The sequence below is a fragment of the Diachasma alloeum genome, unplaced genomic scaffold, assembly GCF_001412515.2.
Source record: "Diachasma alloeum isolate Michigan unplaced genomic scaffold, Dall2.0 Dall_scaffold_00642, whole genome shotgun sequence".
Taxonomy (NCBI): Eukaryota; Metazoa; Arthropoda; class Insecta; order Hymenoptera; family Braconidae; genus Diachasma; species Diachasma alloeum.
The window spans coordinates 196,369-218,313 of NW_021680774.1; the positions used below are offsets into that span (position 1 = coordinate 196,369).

The following is a 21,945-nucleotide window of genomic DNA, read 5'->3' on the forward strand; positions in this document are numbered from 1 at the left end:
ATCAACAAACCCATTTAAACATCATCATCGCACCGCCAAACTCGGTGGATCAAGAGATTAACTACATCACCCCACACAAAACTACAAAACTACGAAATGCCCCGCTAGAGGGATAACGGCCGCAAGACTTGATATAGTCAGTGCCATAAAAATAGAAGAAGAAGAAGAGTGTAGGTAGGCGCTCGAAACTCGCTACTTGCCAGTTGGCTATAGTCAACTGAAACCCATGCGGTTACACGCACGTATATAAAATAATTTTCTGTCACTTTCCTGACGAAAGACTTGGTCAGTTTTTTTTTACCAAATCGGTCAGTAATTGACGATCGGTCAGTTACATGTAATTTACCGGTAAGTTACACGTAATCTGACTGGTAATTTTTTCTGTTACATCTCTAGACGGGTTTGGTATGCCATCCCAACCTACACCTAATTGGATGACTCTTTTTAAAGTTACATATTTACGGAACTATGATGAATAATGTACGAATAATGTATCACATGAACAACATAGGAAAGGGGAATACTTTATAAATTTTATAAATTTACAATTTAAGTTTATAAACCAAGTTTTCTAAATTTATAAGTTTTATAAATTTACATTCATTAGAATTTACCAAATTTCAGAGGTATTGAACGGGCAATACGTGTATTTGCCTTTTATTTTCCTGTTGCTATTATTTCTGTTCTATCTTTTTTTTATCTGCACTTATGTTCAATAAGCGGACGCTTTGAGACGAGAAGGAAATTGCATTCGTCACAGCATAGTCGATATATTTTAATTCATTGAATTCAACATTGACACAATGTTGATAGCCAATATTGCTCAAACGTTGGCAACCAACATTTCCCCAACGCTGGTAACCAATATTACCTCAACATTGGTAGCCAATATGGTACGTTGGGGCAATATTGGCTAACAACAACATTATCCCAGCATTAGTAGCCAAGATGGTACTAACGTTTGTAGCCAACATTGTCCCAACGTTTAAATTTGTTGCCTTTTCCCTGAATATTAGTTCAAAATAGATTTTTTCAACAACAAATGATGCAATCAATCTGATTATCGAACTGAGTCAAGGTGGTATTGGGAAGAACATTTTAAGAATAATAGGGCGCCGAGGAAATGTAGGAGGTGAGGCGGAGGGGTTTCTATTGTTTTCCTGCAGAAAACCAATCGCTGAACAAAAAAATTTTTCCTATTCGGATTCAAATTTCAGGCAATATTAGGGAGTATCTCCGGTTAAAAATTATTTTTGGAGCTAATCAAATTTATTTGTATCTGTTCCACACATTGAATGGTTTTCAGATTTTTTTTTTTAATAAATGAAAAAATATTAATCCACGCGAAAAAGTGGCAACATCGTCGGTAGTTTTTTTTTTCACCAGGAGCTAGTACCACTGGCTCGAGGGAGCTCCAATCACAACGCTTCATCGCTCTCTCTTAAGAGACGTTTAAATTGACCGCTCTACCCCCACCCGATCGGTACTTGGGACGTTGCTGTTCGTTTGGGCTGCATGCGTAGAAATTTCATTTTTCAGTACTTTTTTCGCTATTATTAATAAACAATGCTCCTAGGCGACAATCTTTTTCACTCAAAAAATCATTGATTACATGGTCTAAATGTGTTTAAAGTTTCATGACTTTGGCTACATTTTTTCCTTGGGTTTTGCAGTTTTTTTTTCATTTCCATAAGATCACGTTAAATGACCACTTTCTCAAAAATTCATAATAAATTAACCATATGCCCCAGCAGTCTGAAACTTTGCACACGCTTTTTCCATCATTTAAAGAATACGTTAAAAAATAAAAAAAATGGCTGCTTTTTTTCTAACCCTCCGGGCTCGCCCGATTATCCTTAAGTCACAATTGGATTCATTCATTTATTTGAATTCATTTTTTTTCAATTATCGTCGAAAACCGCTCGGTCAAATACACACGTACATAAATACATACATCCGGTCATGGTCTGAAAATAGCATATTCGAACTCGTGAGGCCAAAATTAGTTATCCTGATACAAAGGATGGGAAATTTCGCTTTTTACGAATACAATGCTTCCATTCGGAAGCAAAAATGATACCATGTACCAGCGCACAAAATGAGCAAATAAAATAATGAAAGGTTCTTACCCCTGGCACGGATCATCGCACTCGCACGTGGAGCACCCCCTCTCATCGACCTTGAACCCATACTGGCAGACCTGGGCGCACTGTTGCAGTGGACAAGACGCATCAAGAGCCCTAGCTCTCGGTTTAGCTTCTTCGCAGGTGACATTCTCTGCAGGTCCCATTGTCCCAGAGATCTTCCTCCCATCGGTATCAACACACCAGCAGACTAGACCATTCCTGGAGCACTGGAGGGGATTGTAGCCCCCGTTGTCGGTGCATTGGGGTATATACCCCCGTCCCTCTTTCTCAGAAATGCTCAAGAGTTCAGCAGACATTCGATTCTTCCGGCACGAGCTCAATCCAGTTGCAAAAGCACAAACTCTCCCCCCGCAATGATCACTGGAGCAACACTTCTGTGGCCCTGGACAATCTAAATCGTGTTCGCAAGAGGCTCCACAGTCCGCTGGCTCCTCGATAGTTGGACAAGTCCCTGGACGCTGCAGGCGAAGGCTCGAGGGACAGCAAACTCCATATTCAGCATTTGGCTGAACCAAACAACGGTAGAGAGGCGGACAATTTGGTTTTCCTGGGGTATCTCCGCAGAGGAAGGGACGCGGTGAGTCGGTTATTTGGAGGGGCTCACCCGCGGGACAAATTGTGGCCAGGAATTTTGCTTTTCGACAACTGGGAATTGGGGGACACGGAGGGCGTGCACAGGGTGCGTCTACAAGCTCACAGGTCTGACCAGAGCCCGGACATGTCACTTGCTTGCAGGGATCTCGGCATTCGCATTTTAGACAGCCACTTATTGCGTCAATCTGGGAAAATAGTCATCGGATTAATGATTTGGGTGAGGAGGGAGATAGCTTAGGGGCTATTGATTTTAGTCAGGCGACACTTTTGGAGGGCTTACGATTGTTCCCGGTAAAATCTCTCAGTGGTGAGATGCATGAATTGTATAGAGGGATTAATATTTCATAAGCGTTTAATTGCAATTGTTGACTATGCATTCATTTCGGTGATAATGCGTGACATTTTGTCGTGGCGTTATTTTTTTATGACATAATTGAATAATAGATGCATGATTAATAGATATTAATATTCCTCTATAAATCTGAGATGAAAGTTTTGATAACTAAGAGGAAGTCACGATTTCTTATAGGTGGCCCCTCATGTCACTCTTTTTCAGTTCTTGAGTGGTCAAATATATTGATTTTGGTTTGAAGGCATTTGAGCTCCTTTGAGATGTGCAAGTTATTAATTATAGATGCTCAAATAGATATAGGGGATTATACACTTATTCTTAATCTATAATTATTAATCTATCAGTTATTAAGGTATTCATATTGTTGCGTATCCTCCTTCGATTTGTAATTCGTTGTAGTACATCCGCGAAAGATGCTTCTCATCAAATTTGTCAGTTCATTGATACTGAATTCTTTCGACGATGAATAGATAAATTTAATTTATTGAATATATGAATAATCAAGAAAATGTTATGGAAGGAAGAGAAAAGTTGAAGGAATTCACATTTGATGCGGCCAGGGTCTGACGGCTGTCAGGGCCAATCGAACGCAAGTTTGACAACAAGGAATAATAAATAACGTTAAATGTTGGGCGCTAGGTAGTTTTATCGACAAACTAACAAATGATAAACGAAGAGGAAATAATCGACGAAACGACAGATGAAATACAATGATAGGTTCGAATGGGAAGACCCAAATAAATCAAAAGAATCGAGAATTGAAAATAACCAGAATAGTATATTACGATATAAGTGAAAAAAAGTAGTTGTTGATTACTGTGATTACAAATCCTCACGCTCGTCAGCAAGTATATTTTTTCATATGTATTGTATGATATTTTGTGATACTGGTGAGAAAAAGGGGGTTCTGGGCGCGCGAAGCGTACAAAAAAGTGCCCTTTTTTTACTTTTATTATAAAAAATTATAATCAGAAACTTGCATGAATTTTTTTCAATTTTCTAATCTCAAGTTTGAGATCTGAATAATTCATTTTTCAGTCACAAACGTTTGAAATATTGCTCATTAATTACTAATCAATTGTTAAAAGTTGACGATTTCACACGCATTAAAATCGCCGATGACGTCACACAGATGGTCCAGCGCGGGACCAATTACAGAATGGCTCGAGCCGACCTAACCCAATCTTGAGGTGCGCCTCGGCCAATGGAGGACAACAACACCCAGTCTCCTCTTTTCCGACCAATGAAGCGTTCCCTGACTGTCTTCGTGACGTCATAACCGAAAAGTTGGTCTCAAAAACGACTGATTTTCAATTAATTATCATAAGACATCTAGGCAATATTTCTCCATAATTTTCACCGTTTAGCTATGCATATGTTACGAGAAATGTGTGAATAAGGGAAGTGGAAAGAATTGAGCTTCAACTACAACTACACTATCAAATACCATCAAACGATTCCATCCAATTTAGAAGAGACCCTATAACATGGGGTGCTTACTGATGAAACAAAAACAAAATGGAGTTTGTAAGGAAAAATCCCTTTGACATTTCTCCGTAAAATCAGTTATTTCCATAACATTCTACAAGAGGGGATGAATAAAAAGCTAGAAAGCCAATAATTTCAATTTCTCAGTCAATTGAAATATAGAAAGGAGAAAATTGAGTTCCATTGAGAGCTTTACGTACCTCGAATCCCAGAGGACACAACATACGACAAGAATGCGCCTGACAGCTTCTTGGATTTTCACAGTCAACGAAATCCCTGGCGGGTGCTCTTGTGCCAGAGACTTCGCTGCCAAACTCATCGACACACCAGCAATTTTTCTCATTCGCCTCACACTGGATCCTTTCGAATTCGCCAGTGATATTGTTGCACTGCGGAACGAATTGTCCAGCTCCGTGATCCACAATTGTTTGGGAACGTCGGCCAGCAGCGATGGCCAATTGCTCGCAGCCCGTGAGTTCCCCCAGGACACATCTGAGACCGCAAACTGTCTCGCAGCATCTCTCGGATGGACTGGAGCACTCAAAGTCACTGGAGCATGGAGGCGCACGGGCTGGACACGAACTGAGCTCGGTCAGGACTGGACATCTTCCTGGGGCCCTCAATATTGACTCTGAAATCATTTTTAAAATTCGTGAATATTTTATGTATGAGCGTCTCGACTCAGCAACAAAAAACTAGTGGGTAATTGCGTTTTTCTTTATCGTAGGATAGCTATTTTTGATAATAAAATAGCGATATGCTTCCGAATGGACATTTTGCACATTATTCTCTCATAATATGTTGGTTCGCATTATTATGTTGAACGGAATTATATTTCTTCTTTAATTTTACGCCCTACCAGGCTTAAGGAGTTTCGTGTGAAAAGTCAAAATAATGAAAAAAAATTGGAAAATTCATGGGAGAAATGTCTGAGTATGCTGCATCATTGAGAACTTTTGCACATTTTTTTCAGATCTCAGTCTCAAGAAAAAAAATGATGAAATTTGGATGTTTTTGCAACTCCTTCACCTCCGAGGTTATCCCACTCTCAATTACGGAAATTTTCATGACACCCAAAAAAATGATGAACAATTGAAGAAAAATTAGTGGGTGATAAATCAAATCTTTCCTGAGAACACGTATAAGCTCCAGATTTTTTTCAGATTTCGTTTCAACAGGATGAGATTCTCTTGTCCCGAGAAAAATTTTAAGTGTTACTATAAGTCTTCCCATAAATTCATATAGTTTGCGCTATATCTAGAATTTTTTTTTTATCAAGCATTTTTAAACCTTAGAGGTTTAATTTGCATACAATTAATAAAATACAAAATTTTGACACTTAGAACTTAGGTTACATTGGTTTCAAATTTTTATCGAACAATTATCCAAGAATTCACTAATGATGACAATAGATTTTTTGTCTAGTCTAGCCAAAAACTCTCCAGCGCAGTAAGGTGGAAAAAAATTGATTCCGCATAATTTTTTAACCATTATTTCTCTAGCATTATTGTACAATGGACATTCCCACAAGACATGTTCAATATTCTCCTCTTCGTATCCACATTTGCATATTGGGAAGTTAATGATCCCCACTTGCGCCAGTGATTCTGCTAGGCTGTGATGATTGGCCCTGACTCTATTGACCCACGATATAATTTTTCGAGATAACTTTTTCCCTTTGAACGACGGTTTTCTTCTTCTAGTATAATAATATTTGAAGTTGATTCCTTTGGTTTGACCAAGATCAAGAGCCAGGTTCCAAGTTTTGTCAAAAGATTCCGACTTGAACACCTCGCGGAAATCAGTGAAGGGAAGTTGTATAGCTTCATCGCGGTCGCGTGGTGGTTTCTCTCGCTAGCCGATCAGCTGCTTCGTTACCCGCCACCCCCATATGTGAAGGAACCCAGACCAATTTTAACGTATTATTGTTGTGCTGTACAATTTGTTCATACTTTGTCTTAACATTTAGTATAAATTTATTTGATTTGATACTTGTCGGCTGAGAAAGAGATTGGAAAGCACTTAGAGAGTCGCTAATTAAAATAAAATTTTTGTCTGAGTGCATATGCGCAAAGTTCATAGCCTCACTAATTGCAAGACATTCCGCTGTATATATAGAAGCTCTGGGGTTAATAGACAAAGATTTTTCCACATTTAACTGAGGGCAAAAAAAAAGCTGAACCAACAGAGATACCACCAGTCATCTTGCTGCCATCGGTGTAAATTTCTATTGATTCTGGCGAATAGTTATCTATAATACGGTTTGGATTGTTATGATGAGCGACATGAGTTCTAATAGTATCTCCGAGTCCAGCATCCATTGGTAATGAGTTAAGGGCGGTGTGATAATCACCATTGTAAATACTGAATCGGTAGCTAGTGTCTAGATTTTTTAACAAATATTCTATTTCTTTAAAACATGTTTTTAGGATGAAGAGTCGAGATGTGGAAGGATTAATTTGAGCAATTGATTCCCCGATGGTGGTAGAAACCTGGAGATCGGTATTTGAAAGCACTTTCGTTAGATAAGTTTTACAGAGAAATGAAGCCCGAATCTTAATTGTGGGGAGTTTGCTTTCGGCCAGTAAGATGTTCACGGGCGTTGATATTCTATATCCCATACAAAATCTAATGGCAGCGTATTGTATTCATTCTAATCTAGAGTTATTAGTTTTTCGCCCAGGATAGTAAATAAACAAACTATACTTTATTATCGGGCGTACGAAAGATTTATAAAGCATGATGAGAGTCTCAGGATCAGCCCCCCACCAAGTACCCCGTATGAATTTTATAATGTTTAAAGCCTTGAGGGCTAAGCCTAGAACTTTAAGTAAGTGGTATTTAAATGACAGTTTGGTATCAAAAATTAAACCAAGAAATCGGGCAGATTGATTGCAATGGATTTTGTGACCATCAATATTAATAGCGGTACTAGTGATAGGTTGTCTTTTTTTATTAAAGTGAACCAGTAATGTTTTCCGTGGGGCTAGGGCAAGACCAATAGATTCTAAATTATTTTTTAGCGTCTCGATCGCACTCTCCATAATATCAATGCCTTTAGTGAGTGATAAAAAACTAGTATATACACTAATGTCATCAGCGAATTGGGAGACTACAACTTCCGAAGGAATATTATTAGTGATGTTATTAACATAAATTATATATAATAAAGGTGAAAGTACTCCTCCTTGGGATACACCTTTGTAAACTTTTCTGGGCTGGCCATTGAATAAGGAGGTAATATTTCTCTCGTATAAGATAGATTTGACAAATCTCACAAGATTAGTAGGACATCCAATGTCCGCTAGTTTGTCCAATAATAAATTTACGTCAACATTGTCAAAGGCTGATTTGACATCAAGAAATACTGCTATCGACTCTCGATTTCTCAATAGATTTTGATCCGAGTATAATGAGAGATTTATCAGGTTGTCATAACACGATCGACCTTTTCGAAAACCACTCTGAGACTCGGGCAAAAAATTGTTGTGTTCGACCCACCATTGAAGGCGATTTTTAACAATAGTTTCAAAAAAATTTCCTACGCACGGTGATAGAGCAATGGGACGTACACCAGCACCATCCCCCTTAGGAATGAAATGAATAAATTGTTCATTCCAGTCCAATGGATAGTCAGCGGTACTGTACATCTCATTAAAAATGTCCAGGAGAATTAATTTGAGTTTAATAAGAATCTTCTTTAGGATGATGAATTATTTTTACGTGTATTTAACGCGATATTAAACTCAATAAAGTCGAAGGGGGCACTCAATATATCATTGTCCTGGCAGGGAGGGCAATAGTTAAGATCTTTCGGGGCCCAGGGGGGGCTGACTGAATTAAGAGTAGTCTCAATTTTGCTGTCGAATTGTAAGTTTTCAGATACGTTAATTGAGTTTACATTTACCCATTTGTTTTTCAATACTTTACATGTACGTCAGACAGGAGAGATTATTGTTGATATCAATTGTTTCAGAAAAAGTCCTAAATTTCATTCTTTTCTTCTGTTTGAAGAGTTTTCTTGCAGCTGCTACTTGTCTTTTATAAGAATAATAATCCCATGGATTTTTTGTGAAGAGCCATTTTTTGTATGCAGATTTACATAATCTTATGGCTCTATCGCATTTCTCATCCCACCAAAACACTGGATTTCTGTGGACTTGGTTAGGCACTTGCTTTTTAACAGGGGTATGCTTTTTAACCAAAGCGGTTAGATTATCGATGAAGAATTTGTACTTTTCTAAAGGAGCAAGAATATCATAATCAAGTTTTAGAAATTTTTCGTAAGAACTTTCGAGATCCTTAGAAAGCTCAGTCCATTTAGTTCTGATAGACGTGAGCTTGAATGAGTGCTTACGATAAATATATTTTTCAATCGAAATCTGAGTAAAAACTGGAAAGTGATCAGATCCCCAACTATCGTCACCAGCGGTCACTTTAATTTTTTCGGAAAATGTACTACTTGATAGAATAAGATCTATATTGGATTGACTGCACTCATCTCTGCGCGTAATTGTCTGGATTTTGAATTACTATATTATTTTTTATAATACTCTCAAGAAGTCGATCACCATCAACAGTGTATTTATCACAATTCCACGCAGGATGTAATGCATTGAAATCGCCCATTAGCAAGCAACACTCGCTAGTATTGGTGAGATTAACTATCTGATCCCATACATTTTGACTCAAGGTATTGCCTGGAGGCCTGTATAATGCAAATAGATTGAATTTGGGGGTGGTATTAGTTATTTGAAAGCCTGCAACTTCTACTAAAGGGCTTGAAATATTAATATTATCAATTTGTTTGTACGCAATGCTCGTTCTAATAGCTACCAAGAGTCCTCCTGCGGGTCCATATTCTCTGTCGAGCCGTATTATTCTGTGACCAGGTAGATTGATTGGAAAGGTGTACGTTGAGTCGAGCCATGTCTCTGAACACACGGTGATGTCCAGGTTTTTGGCGGCTGCTTGTAGTTCAGGTAGTCGAAGTCGAAGGCTGCGGCAATTCCAGTAAACAATTCTCCATTGACCACTACGCCATTGAGTGGGTTGTGTCTGATTTTGACAATTAGATGTATTCATGTTTAAGACGAGTGATAGCTGCTGGCTGATGAGTTGCAGTAAGCACTAGGATTTTCTATGCGTTTAATCAATGCTGTCAATCGTCCTTTTATGACCTTGCTATCTAAGAATATATATGTATGATTTAAGCTTCTTATTAAGGCCTTTGTGTCAATGGTGTACGTCTTAAGGTAAGCTTCCAGATCTTCGTGTTTTCGAGCTTCCCTAAAGAATTTAACAAATCCCTCGTAATCAAATGGATACAAATGTGGAGAAACTGTCATCTGGGCCTTTAAACGAGGAGATTGTTGACGAATATAATCCTCAGTCAGTTCATTCCTCCTCCTCTTTGTTTTGGGTGTAATAAAAGTGTCATCGCCCGATAGGTTGTTGTGCTTTGAGTCTGGTTTGCCTGGATGAGCGTTCCCGAGTCGAGGTCGCTTGACTACAGGATTAACCGATGTGCTTGGCTTATTGGAGCTCTCTGGTGTTGATGTAGTATCCTCTTGATTCGTTGGTAATATTTTTCCGCCGAGCAGTTGTCTCTCGTCGTAGGGATCCTCGATTTCCTTATCTTCCTCTCCTTGTTCATTATTTGTTTCGCTTACTTCCTGATTATTCTCGACGCTTTGTGTAAGTGTTACTTCTACTTCCATGATGGACTGAGACTGCGAGGTTGACTGGGGGCAATTTTTAGCTATGTGTCCCATGTTTTTGCATTAATAACACGCGGGATTATCGATGAAGGCTGGTGTATTGTAAGTGTTTCCCTTGTACTGAACGCACACGATCTCTGGAAGTTTTCCCGCATCTTCAGTGTTGATGTATACCTGTCGACGAAAATCTTTAATGAGGCTATACCCTGGCTCACTGATACCCATTTTCATCCTAATGATACTGGAGGTTTTTGTGATCTTTAAATTCTTGAATTCTTCTTCGATAACTGATTGAGGAATGATGGGGCTGACCCTGGATAGAATTACTTTGCTGCTTTGCGTAACGAGCGCCTTAATCTTAAGTTTGTATTCTCTAACATACATTTCAGTTTCAGGAGCAGTTAATTCTTGGACAAACTTTTTATTCTTGAGAAACACAAAAATACGGTTTCCAGGCATTCTGTGAGCAGAGTCAATATTGCTAGGTACAATTTTCCTTCCAACAGAGATCACATATTCAGCAATTCTAATTCCTTGTATTGATTCAATAACAATGGCTTGATCATTTTCTAGAGACACTTCCTGGGAGAGAGATTGAGCGTACGAGGTTGGGGAGCCCCCAAGGTCGTTTCTGCTATTCATTTCGCAGAAATTGGAATGCAATTGCACTTCACACTGATTTTATATTAATAAAGTATTAACCGTATAATTTAGCTAAGGCATGGTAAACCGCACCACAGTAAGACACTCGTACACACTTAAATGTGACAGATTTGAATTACTAAGACGGAGCGTAATCAAAATACGTCTTGCTCCGACGAGAGTCGGAACAGCAATCATATCTAGAATTTAATGGATTGTGAGCATTCATACTTTCCCGATCTGATCACTCATCATTTGCAACTGAAGAATTCTTGTTTTTATTGCACAACGAACACTTTTATTATCAATTCAAGTGCATAGAAAATTGATTTCAATTATTGTGCTGTATGTGCAAGATTTTATGTAATGAAAGTCCTAATAAAAAAAAATTCTTGATATATCGCGAACTACATGAATTTATGGGAAGGACATCATTTCTAGTCTTGAGAACGCTTAAAAGTTCTCTCGGAACAAGAGAATCTCATCCGGTTGGAAAACTTCTTTCTCTGAGTCTGAAACCGAATTTATTTATCAGGAGACTTCACGATTTTTAAATTGACTTTTGTCAAAAGTAGTTTTTTCTATCAGTGTCATCTGGTCAACTTTCCGTACATATCACAGACTTTGTCCCATTCACCTAACTATGTAAATTTTTTGTTTTCACCCAAGAAAATAGAGGAATGGCAATATCGCGTGCTAAATGGAAAAAGGTCGTATTTGGAATTTTGAGGTCAACGAAGTGGCAAAAGGTCGTGTAAACCTAATCTAGGGAACATCGAATCTGGACGATTTGGACTCTCTGAAATCATGTTAACCCAACTTTTAAGGACAATTTGTTTTGCGCATACGACCTTCTTCCACAAATTTTTCTCTAATAAAAATGTCCCTAAAATAATGTTTATTTCTTCAAAAGCAGAACCGAATATTAGAAAAATAAAAAGAAAAGAGTGAAAAGATTTTTTTTTCATTTCTCTATTATTGGAGAATTCTTTGTAGAAAAAGGTCATACGTGTCAAAAAAAATTGTCCCCAAAAGTTGGGTCAAAATGATTCTGCAGAGGCCAAATCGTCCAGATTTTATGTTCCTTAGATTAGGTTTATACGACTTTTCCCATTTAGCACGCGATAATCGAGATAGAAACTTGAAACTTGAAATATTATTTCTTATTTACTTGAAATATTATTTCAAGTTGCAAGTTTCTATCTCGATTATTTTTCAAGTTATCATACGTTCAAGCAATTTCAGTGAAAAAATTGAAAAACGAGAATAAAACTACTTTAATTGCTCGGGGTGGAATGGTCTTTTGATCTAATTGAATAGATATCATCATGACGAATATTTTTAAAAAAATTGGATCAGTCGAATGATTCAAGATATATCTGCAACCACCTTTTCCTATCAGTATCCATTTAAAGAACAATAGGGACTAAATTCGATCGATGCAAGTCCCACCAATTAGAAATTTGTGAATTATTGCAATTGATTTATGATCGGAGAGCATCCGGTTAGATGTCACATAAATACAATACATGGAAGCGACAGTAGTGGTCACACGGGTAGCGTGCGGCTCCGCGGTCGTCCAAGCTAAGCAGCATTTATTATCATGATTATATGATGTTTAATGGCTCCGGCTGTTTGAGACAGAGTTCATAGTCTGACGGCCGCTAAGCAGTATTTGTGGACATCCGCATGAAAAAGACGCTTTGTCGGTATGGACGGTATGGACTTATATATACTCTGATAATATTGATGACATTCGGCACATTTGGAGTCCAAAATAATCCTCATAGGATAGAAAATGACATCGCTGGAGAAGATGAAAAAAGAACAATTTAACATTGGTGTAAATGAGAATTGCTAAGATAAAAACGTGAATATCTCTTAAACCAGAATCGACAAAGTGGTTCCTTTTCATGCAGACGTCCCCATTTAGTCTGGTTAGTACTTGGTGGATGGGTGTCCGCTTAGCCCTACCCGGGTGGAAATTGCTTCAGGCCCACCTGAAGCATGACCAGAACTTGATAAGGTTTTTGTAAGGTTCGACTGATCCGGTGATTCCTGATGAGAACCTGACCAAGTTCTGATCCAGCAGATCGAATCCGAAAAACTACAGGAGGGTTCAGATCAAGTTCTGATCAGGTAAGCATGATCAGATGATGCCTGATGAGAACCTGACCAAGTTTTGATCCAGTAGATCGGAACCGAAAAACTACAGGCGGGTTCAGATCAAGTTCTGATCAGCTAGACATGATCAGATGATGCCTGATGAGAACCTGACCAAGTTCTGATCCAGCAGATCGGATCCGAAAAACTACAGGCGGGTTCAGATCAAGTTCTGATCAGGTAGACATGATCAGATGATGCCTGATGAGAACCTGACCAAGTTTTGATCCAGTAGATCGGATCCGAAAAACTGCAGGATGATTCAGATCAAGTTCTGATCAGGTAGGCACGATCGCACCCTGAGATCGGCTGCCTGACCCCAATTTGATCAAATTCGGATTCGATGTCCTTGATCGGCATTTGAAAGGGGTCAATTGAAGAGAAAATGATCAGATTCAAATCCGCACCACCTGACATTAATTTTAATAAGTTTTTCGGATAATTTAATTAACTATTATTAGACTATTCAAATTAAGTTTTATCGACCATTATCAATAATTATTTTCAATCTTTAAAAAGAACCATTATACTGTAATTAAAATGAATTAAATTAATTTAATTTAATGAATTTATTTTCATTAATCAATTTAATTAACAGCCAGCCCTTTTCAAATGTACAGAAGAGAGGGATGATGATGCCGTAAATATGTATTAGAGGAACATCAAACTTATACGCAAATGATCTTGAGAAAAAAAATCACTAAATGTCTATTCATTTATTAGAGCTGTTGTTATTATCATTATTATTATTCATTACTGAAATAAATAAAAATTTAATTGAACATATTTTATCTGAGAATACACACGCACATCCGCGAGATCAGGAATAATCGTAAATTCAATGACTACCCCGATATAAATCATATAGGCAATGTACAGTTTACTCAATAGTAACAGCGCGATAGCGTAGTGGTTAGGGCATAGGATTAGCAATCATAGGGTCCCCGGTTCGATCCCCAGCATCGGTAAAAAAATAATAAGCTTTTTCAGAGGTAATAACAGTAGAGATTCATTAAGAGAGGCGGCCTACGGTGAAAGAATTGAATTATTTTTTGTTCTGAATTAATTATCATTGATAATTGTTATTGATACTGACAGACAAGTCATCCGGTTTTCATACAGTTGACTTGATCAAGTTCGGATCCATTTGTCCTGATCAAATCCGGATTGGTCAGAGGCGTAACATGTCTGATCAGGACCGGATCCGTCAACTTGAGCAATACCTGATCAACGGTTAGGTCTAACCTGATTCAAACTTGATCAAGACCTGACCGGAATTTCCACTCGGGGACTTCCTCGTGTGGAACTGCTGCCGCCAGGCGCGAATGCAGAGAATTACTGTGCCCATCTAGTCAGAAAACTATCTTTATATTTTACTGAAAAGAATTATTATTATTTCAAATAATTGATTTTCCAGTTATACAATTACTATATTCTGTTATTATTATCATTATTATTCTTCTTCTTATTATTATTACAGTTCTAGTCAGTGTGACGGATGGACAAAGTAGGACCCTGCCATATCGACCGGCTCTCCGACGGGGCTTTCCATGGTTTCCCATGCCGTACTAGCCCGAATGGCGTGCAGCCAATAATAGTAAGACGGCTTATGCTAACGCAGATAAATATGAAGAGAAGAGTGGGAGAAAGGCATAAAGGCAGACGAAATGGGGAGCCCATAAAACCGTAATGATAGTGGAAAGGAAATATAAATAAAATAAAATACAAAACATCGATTGGTTTTAAAATAAGAGACAAAAATTATAAATAATCAAAAGATGTTGCAAAACTTCGTGACCAAAATATTGATGACTGTCAAATTACATCCAAGTGACTATTAGAAGTATGTCCGAGATCTACCACAAGGAAATTTGACGTCCATCGCTGTCATTTTTTCTATCCTGAGATACTCTGTATCAATGAATTTATACGAAATTTCAAGTACTTCACTCAAGCTGTTGCAGAGTTATAAAGGCTTTTATCGACAAGCGCACACACAGTCACCTACATGCGCATATTTTTTATGCCACGCAGCGGTTTTTTTTACCATTTTATATCATCTCTCCGAAGAAATCGGAAATAGCAATATTGGACCGAAAAATTGTATAAAGTAATCACTTTGTAGTCTGCAAAATCCTGAGACGAGTGGAAAAGATGTTTGGTTCGGTTGCGGTATTCTCCGTCGATTTTCCATTGAATAGAAACATTCGAGTTTTCGATATTTCATTCGAATGGACATTGAAATGAGAACGTGGCCCAGTGAGGATGCTAAGAGGCAAGTTTTCATATGATCGCTCGACCTATATTTACTTATATTGACTTGAATGCGGTATGGATTATGTGCATCAGAGATTCGATACCTCATACCCAATGTCTGTCAAGGTATCTCCAATATCCATCTGAAAATATCGAGAGATTTTGTATCTTTAATTGAATTCCACGTGAGATTATCGGATTCTTTTTGGGTGAGGCCTGACTGTCAAACACAATATCAGATATAATTCCGTAGGAATTTTTGAAGAAATATGACCCGGTTGCTGCAGCTTCAAATCATCAGTTGACGACCTGTTAGCCCACAAGCTTCACACAGAATCAAATTTATCGGAGGGTTTAAATAGCAAATACCGTCAATAACCTGGTTATTGACGGTAGAACTGATGCCGGTATTACGGAATCAGCGTTAAAAATTAGCTGAAAAACCATGTGACACTCTATATTCATTGCGATGAACAATGTTGAATGGAACCTATGGATTGTGTACTTTCTCTGAAGCCAAAAACATCCACTCAATAATACTTCTAAGTCATTTAAAGCAATACCGTTCCCCAACTAGGCCCCCTTTCCTAAGGGTTCTGTGACTGGGTCACTGACGGTAGACTCGGTGCAATCGATCCTACACAGAGAGAGTTAAAAGTCAAAATGACCATGGCCATAGGAGAGAATTCTCTGGCAACATCGTAAATGAGTCTTCAACTGGCCCTACATAGTAATCCGTACTACGTTCCATAGTAATGCTTATTAGGTTGCATAGTAATGCTTAGTATGTTTCATAGTAATGCTTACTATGTTCCACAGTAATGCTTTCTATGTCCCATGGTAATGGCTACTAGGTTACATACGAATGCTTACCATGGTCCATAGTACTTCTTATTATGTTCGATAGTAATGCTTACTATGTTTCATAGTAATTCTTACTCTGTTTGATAGTAATGCTTACTATGTTCCGTAGTAATTCTTACTATGTTCGATAGTAATGCTTACTATGTTCCTAGGAATGCCTACCATGTCCATAGAAATGGTTACCATGTGAATGGAAAATGGTCCTATGAACATAGGAGGTATCAATAAAATAACCCGTTGAAATTTGCAATTCCCTCTTCATACGATCATAAACTCAAGATGCTTAAGGTTTAAACTCTTAAAAAAATTAAACAAATTAAACGCTTTATTTGAAATTTTCCTATTAAATTCTACAATATTTTTGTTCGAAATTTATATATTTATTTAAACAACAAAGTTTCAATTATATTGAATAAATAATGCATTCATTAGAAGTAGATAATCAATTAGAAATAAATAAACAATTTATTCCATTCAAACAGAAAATTATTACACATCAATAAATTTTTCCCGTCGCCATATAAACAATGATTCCATTCTTAAATAATAAAGTCTTCACTTGGATGAAGAAAGCATTTGTTTACGTTTATAGAACTCTCTATTTGATATGAATAAAAATGCAACTGGAAATTTAATTTAGGTTTTAATGGACGCTTTATTGGGAGCTCTCAGAATAAATCCATTTTATTCAAAAAGAAAATTCTCATTCTTGTATTAATGATATTTCTGTGTCTAACATCGATCTACTCATGTTTCATTCCATGATGGTATTTAATTATTTAGAACAATTTCATTATGTGTTATAGGACATTTTACGTAGCATAGGTAGCTCTACTATGTAACATAGTAATTATAGCTATGTCCATAGTACCTATCACCATTGAGGAACTTACTATGTCCCATAGAACCAAAACTTTGGGAACATTTATTATGTGCGACAATCGCACATAATAAATGATACCGAATACGTGTGTGGTGTGTGTGTTTGGTGTGTGGTATGTAGTGTGTATGTGTGTGATGTTACGCACATTATGCATTTATATGTGTCAACATAGCAATTTTTACTATTTTCTCCATCGAATAACTAATTTTAGAATTCTCCGCTGAGAAATCTATTTGAGAATTCATAAAATCCTAAACCAATGTGCAAATGCTTCTATGAATAATTCCTAAATGGAGGGATTGAACGGAAAATGTCTCTCAAACTTATCGTAAAAGACTAAATTCTCCAAGAACAGATTTTTCGATAATTTTTTCAGACTCACTAGACTTCGAGGAAATCTGAAGCATGTGAAAAGAGATTCCATATGGTCGAAGTGAAGTCGACTTCATTAATCTTCGATTATCTTAAGAACACAACAAGCACGAAAAAAATTGAAAATTCTATTGGATTTCTATTGAACTTTCTATTAGTTTTTGGCCGATTCTATTGAACCGTTCAATGGAAAATATTCTATAGAAAAAGTCAATAGAATGAGGTTTTTCTATACAACTTATTCTGGTGAATTTTTTTTTTTATAGCGATCCGACCGTAATGGTTGGGTGAGTTAGGTGTTGCTCCGACGGACATCCGAGTGCAGTTACGTTTAGCGCGGTTAGTAGTTGGATGGGTGACCGCTCAGGAACACCCTCGCCTAAAAATTTCGGAAGGTAGGCACGGTGCAGGGGCCTAATGTGCCCCTCTAGTCAGTGTGACAGAAGGGCACATTAGGGCTCTGCACAATCGGCCGGTTGTATGACTGGGGTTTTCCATGGTTTCCCTTGCAGTCCTAGCCCGAATGGGGTACAGTTAAGTGTAAGACGGCCCATGGTAACGCAGAAAAAATCAGAAGAGAGAAGTGGGAGAGGTAAGGTAGACGAATGGCGAGCCTATAAAACCGTAATGGTAGTAGGAAAGAAATATGAATAAAACAAAATATATTTTTTTTAATAGAATTTCCTTGAATAGTGTTGAATATATAAAAATATATTTTTATATATAAAAATATATTTTTATATATTTTTTTTATAGAATTTCCTTGAATAGTGTTGAATGGAAACTATGGACATTGAAAACAATATGGTTCCATAACTGGACCCCACTTCCTAAGGGTTCCGTGACTGGGTCACTGACGGTAGGCTTGGTGTAATCGACCCTATAATAAAAATGTCGGCCTGTTTTCCATCAAACAACTAATTTTAGAATTGTCCGCAGTTAAATCTGTTTGATAATTCATAAAATCCAGAATCAATGTGAAAATGCTTCTATGAATAACTCCTAAATAGAGGGATTGAACGGAAAATGTCTCGCGAAGTCATCGTAAAAAACTAGATTCTCCAAAAAAAGATTTTTCGATATTTTTTTTTAAACCCACCAGACTTTGAGAAAATTGTAAGCATGTGAAAAGGGATTCCATATGATCGAAATCGACGTCATTAATCTTCGATTCTCTGCAGAATAGAACATGCACGAAAAAATTAAAAGTCTATTGGATTTCTATTGAACTTTCTATTAGTTTTTGGCCGATTTTAATGAAACGTTTAATAGAAAATATTCTGTAGAAAAAGTCAGCAGAATTCGATTTTTCTATGCAATTGATTCTATTCCGATATTTTTTAAAGAATTGCCTCTGTTCAGATGTTCCAAGTTCTTTCATTCTTTTTTTTTTTCATCAAAAACATTTAACGAAAAAACTTAGAAAATAGGAGCCACGGAAATTCTATAGAAAATATTTCACTACAAGAAGTTATATAGAAAAATCTGTTGACTTTTTCTATAGAATATTTTCTATTAAATATTTTCAGAGTTCACTAGGTTTCTATTAAAATTTTTCATACGTGAAGTTTAGAAAAGTTTCTCAGAAGACTTATGATGATGCCACTGAAATTCTCCACAAGAAAGATCTTTTATGTCTAAAGTAATTCATCGTCAGTAATTTCTCTCTTTAACATCAACCGAAAAAATGAAATTCCAATCCTTCACTTCTAAAAGTAAAATTCCCAAAGACTATTCAACATAAAACAAACAACAATTTTACCATTACGTGCCTGCAAAAAGATATTACGCATTGATAGTGACTCGGAGCCTCACTCAGGTAAACGAAAACGGTAAAGTGTGGCAGTAGGATACAAGAAACCGTTATCTGGACTCCGGGTTTATTTTTACGTTTCCCCCACGACCGTAACAAGTGCCCCGCACTCTCCATCTCCACCGGCGCCCATTCACTATTGATACCCATTAATCATTTCTGCTTCTGTGTGGAAATACTCTGAACGATGACTTGGAATGTCATGAAATATTCGACACTTCCTAATAAAACAAGGGTATTTCATTTTTACTTTTTCAAACTCAGAATTTCTGAATAAACAAAGATATTTCAGAATTCCCTATAAAATGAATCTATCTGAATTTTCCGGGAATCGCTGATTAAAGCCGCACGTACAGCTAGATGTAAAAAATCGTTTTTTTCAAAAATAAGTTTATTTGATTGTACTCTTTCAAGAATATTCTCCCAAAACCTCGCTTGAATATCTTGAAAATTGACAAAGATATAGCCATTAACGATGTTCAAGCGATGACGGAATGTAGGCGGTGAGGCGGAGGAGAATCTATTGTATTTCTGCAGAAAACCAATCCCTGAACAAGAAAATTCCGTTCCCTTCAATTAAATAATACAACCGTATTTAGTTTATTTTGTAGTCAAATAATATTTTTTATAACTATTCAATTTTTTTCCTACATCCTACATGCATCAAAACATTTTTATATGCAATGTTAGTAATAAATGGAAAATAATTAATTTGCGTAAAAAAAGTGGCAACGTCGGTCCGACGCCAGTTTTTTTCCTCAGAGTTGGTCGACCTGCCACACTCTACGGAGGGTTCTCGATGTACGTAGTCACACGCATAAACACGTGTAAATTTTTTCCATCGATACGCATTTATCCAAAAAATTCACCCCACGTCGTCCAATTTACTATGGACAAGCAAAATAATAGTGGATGAATTCCAGGATCTCTCTGTGAAGTGAAGACCCACGAATAATTCCACCTGAATGACAGTGTCAAGTGTTGCCTCTATGTTCGGTTTAACCTCGAACAGAGATCACTGCAGAAACAATGTTTTTTTCACGCGGAATCGTGTTAAAGAGCAAAAATTTCATGAATTTTATTAACATTTATTATCGGGGAAATTATCTTCGGATGTCATGAAGTCCTCAACGGTCTTTTATTCACCTTTGAATTTACCGCGTTTACCCCCACCCGGTCGGCAAGTGCTACATTGTAGCAACTCACAGCTGCGTGCACAGAAATTTGGATTTTTGGTGGTTTTTTGTCAATTGTGGCGAAAAAACGAATCCAACCTATATTTTTTTGCAGAAGATGCATTCATCAATATGTCACACGTGGACGAAGCTTCTCGACATTGGCTGCATTTTTGACCTCGCTTGAACATCGTTAATATCTGACCCGGTCAGTTTGACCTGAACGGCAAGTGCCCCGTTGCATAGGGTCTGATTTGTCACGTTTAATGTTGTAAATACTTGATGAAACAAAGCAACTGATTACTTTAATCGCTAAATGAAATAGGAATTTGAAACATGTAGAACGAAAGATCAGTTGGGACTGTGCTCATATTGTGCACACACAAAAGAGTAGGGGAGGATAGCCCTGTACCGCTCACCGTAAGGGAAAATCCCAAATTTCGGATCTTAAACCTCAACCCAGAATGTGAACAATTATTTTAATTTCTTGATTAACTATTCAAGGTGTTATTTCTAAAGTGCAGAAACTTAACTCAAGTCCAAATTTGTAAAATAAATGAAAAACGAAAGTGAGAGCCGATTGAGCGGTATTACCCGCTGTCGGGTAATAACGCTCGGTGCGGTTCCAATATCGCTCACTCCGCTGTCTGTACCGCTCGCGCTGCAACCTAACCTGCTATCAACAACTGTCAAATGGCAGGAAAAAAATAAAACGAAATGAGTCGATAAAATACATTTTCGTCATTCAGGCCCGTTAGGTAGCGCCTACTATAGCTGTCTTGAGGGAAGCTAAATGGCGTTTAACAGACCAGGTCGGTTAAACGAAGCACAGGTATGGTTAACTCGAGTTAGCAGCCCTAGGACAATAAAAACATACAGTTTCTAGATGGGCAACCCACAAAACCTTCGTAGGAATACAACATGAAGTGTGCGGTTATCGCTGTCACTTGCTTGAAAACTCGGCGGATCGTTCACCACTAATACGATGCGCCACCGTCATTGCCGATGACATCAGGAGTTGTTATTCCGTTGCTAGGGAGTCAGTCGTAACTTGAGGGTTATATTGTCAAAATATTAGTTTAATAAAGAGATTATATTCACTTTCTCGTTATATATCTATTTTGAATAGATTATATATATATTTCTATTAAAATGTGATGAAAAATTTGAGTATGTTGTGAGAAGAAGAGGAACGATGAAAAAGAAAAGTTGTAAACTGTAGATGTTCACACGTTGATTTTCTCATGAGAATAAATTTAGAAAAATGATTAATCCTTCTTTTTATTCTTTCAATTTGTTGCAATTTCCATTTCAGGAGGAGGAAGATTTCCATTCTCATCTAGATGTTTTTTGAATGTTTTTGACAGACTCCGTGAATTACAACTTTTGCATTCGTTCTTTCGAATCTCAATTTAGGATTTTGCATCTCTTTTTCTTCAATATTTTCTCTTCACTTGTCATTTCGTTTTTCTACAG

General features: G+C 37.3%; 1 protein-coding gene across 1 annotated transcript in view; it reads right to left on the reverse strand.

Annotated features, from left to right (window-relative positions):
• Positions 1–21,945, reverse strand: part of LOC107043843 (neurogenic locus notch homolog protein 1) — an 88,059-nt gene that overhangs the window by 24,759 nt on the left and 41,355 nt on the right. The window contains exons 3-4 of the mRNA XM_015265493.1: positions 4,782–5,212; positions 2,130–2,926 (exon numbers count right to left, since the gene is read on the reverse strand). Coding sequence (XP_015120979.1) covers positions 2,130–2,926; positions 4,782–5,212 — 1,228 coding nt within the window. The remainder of the gene's footprint in view (positions 1–2,129; positions 2,927–4,781; positions 5,213–21,945) is intronic.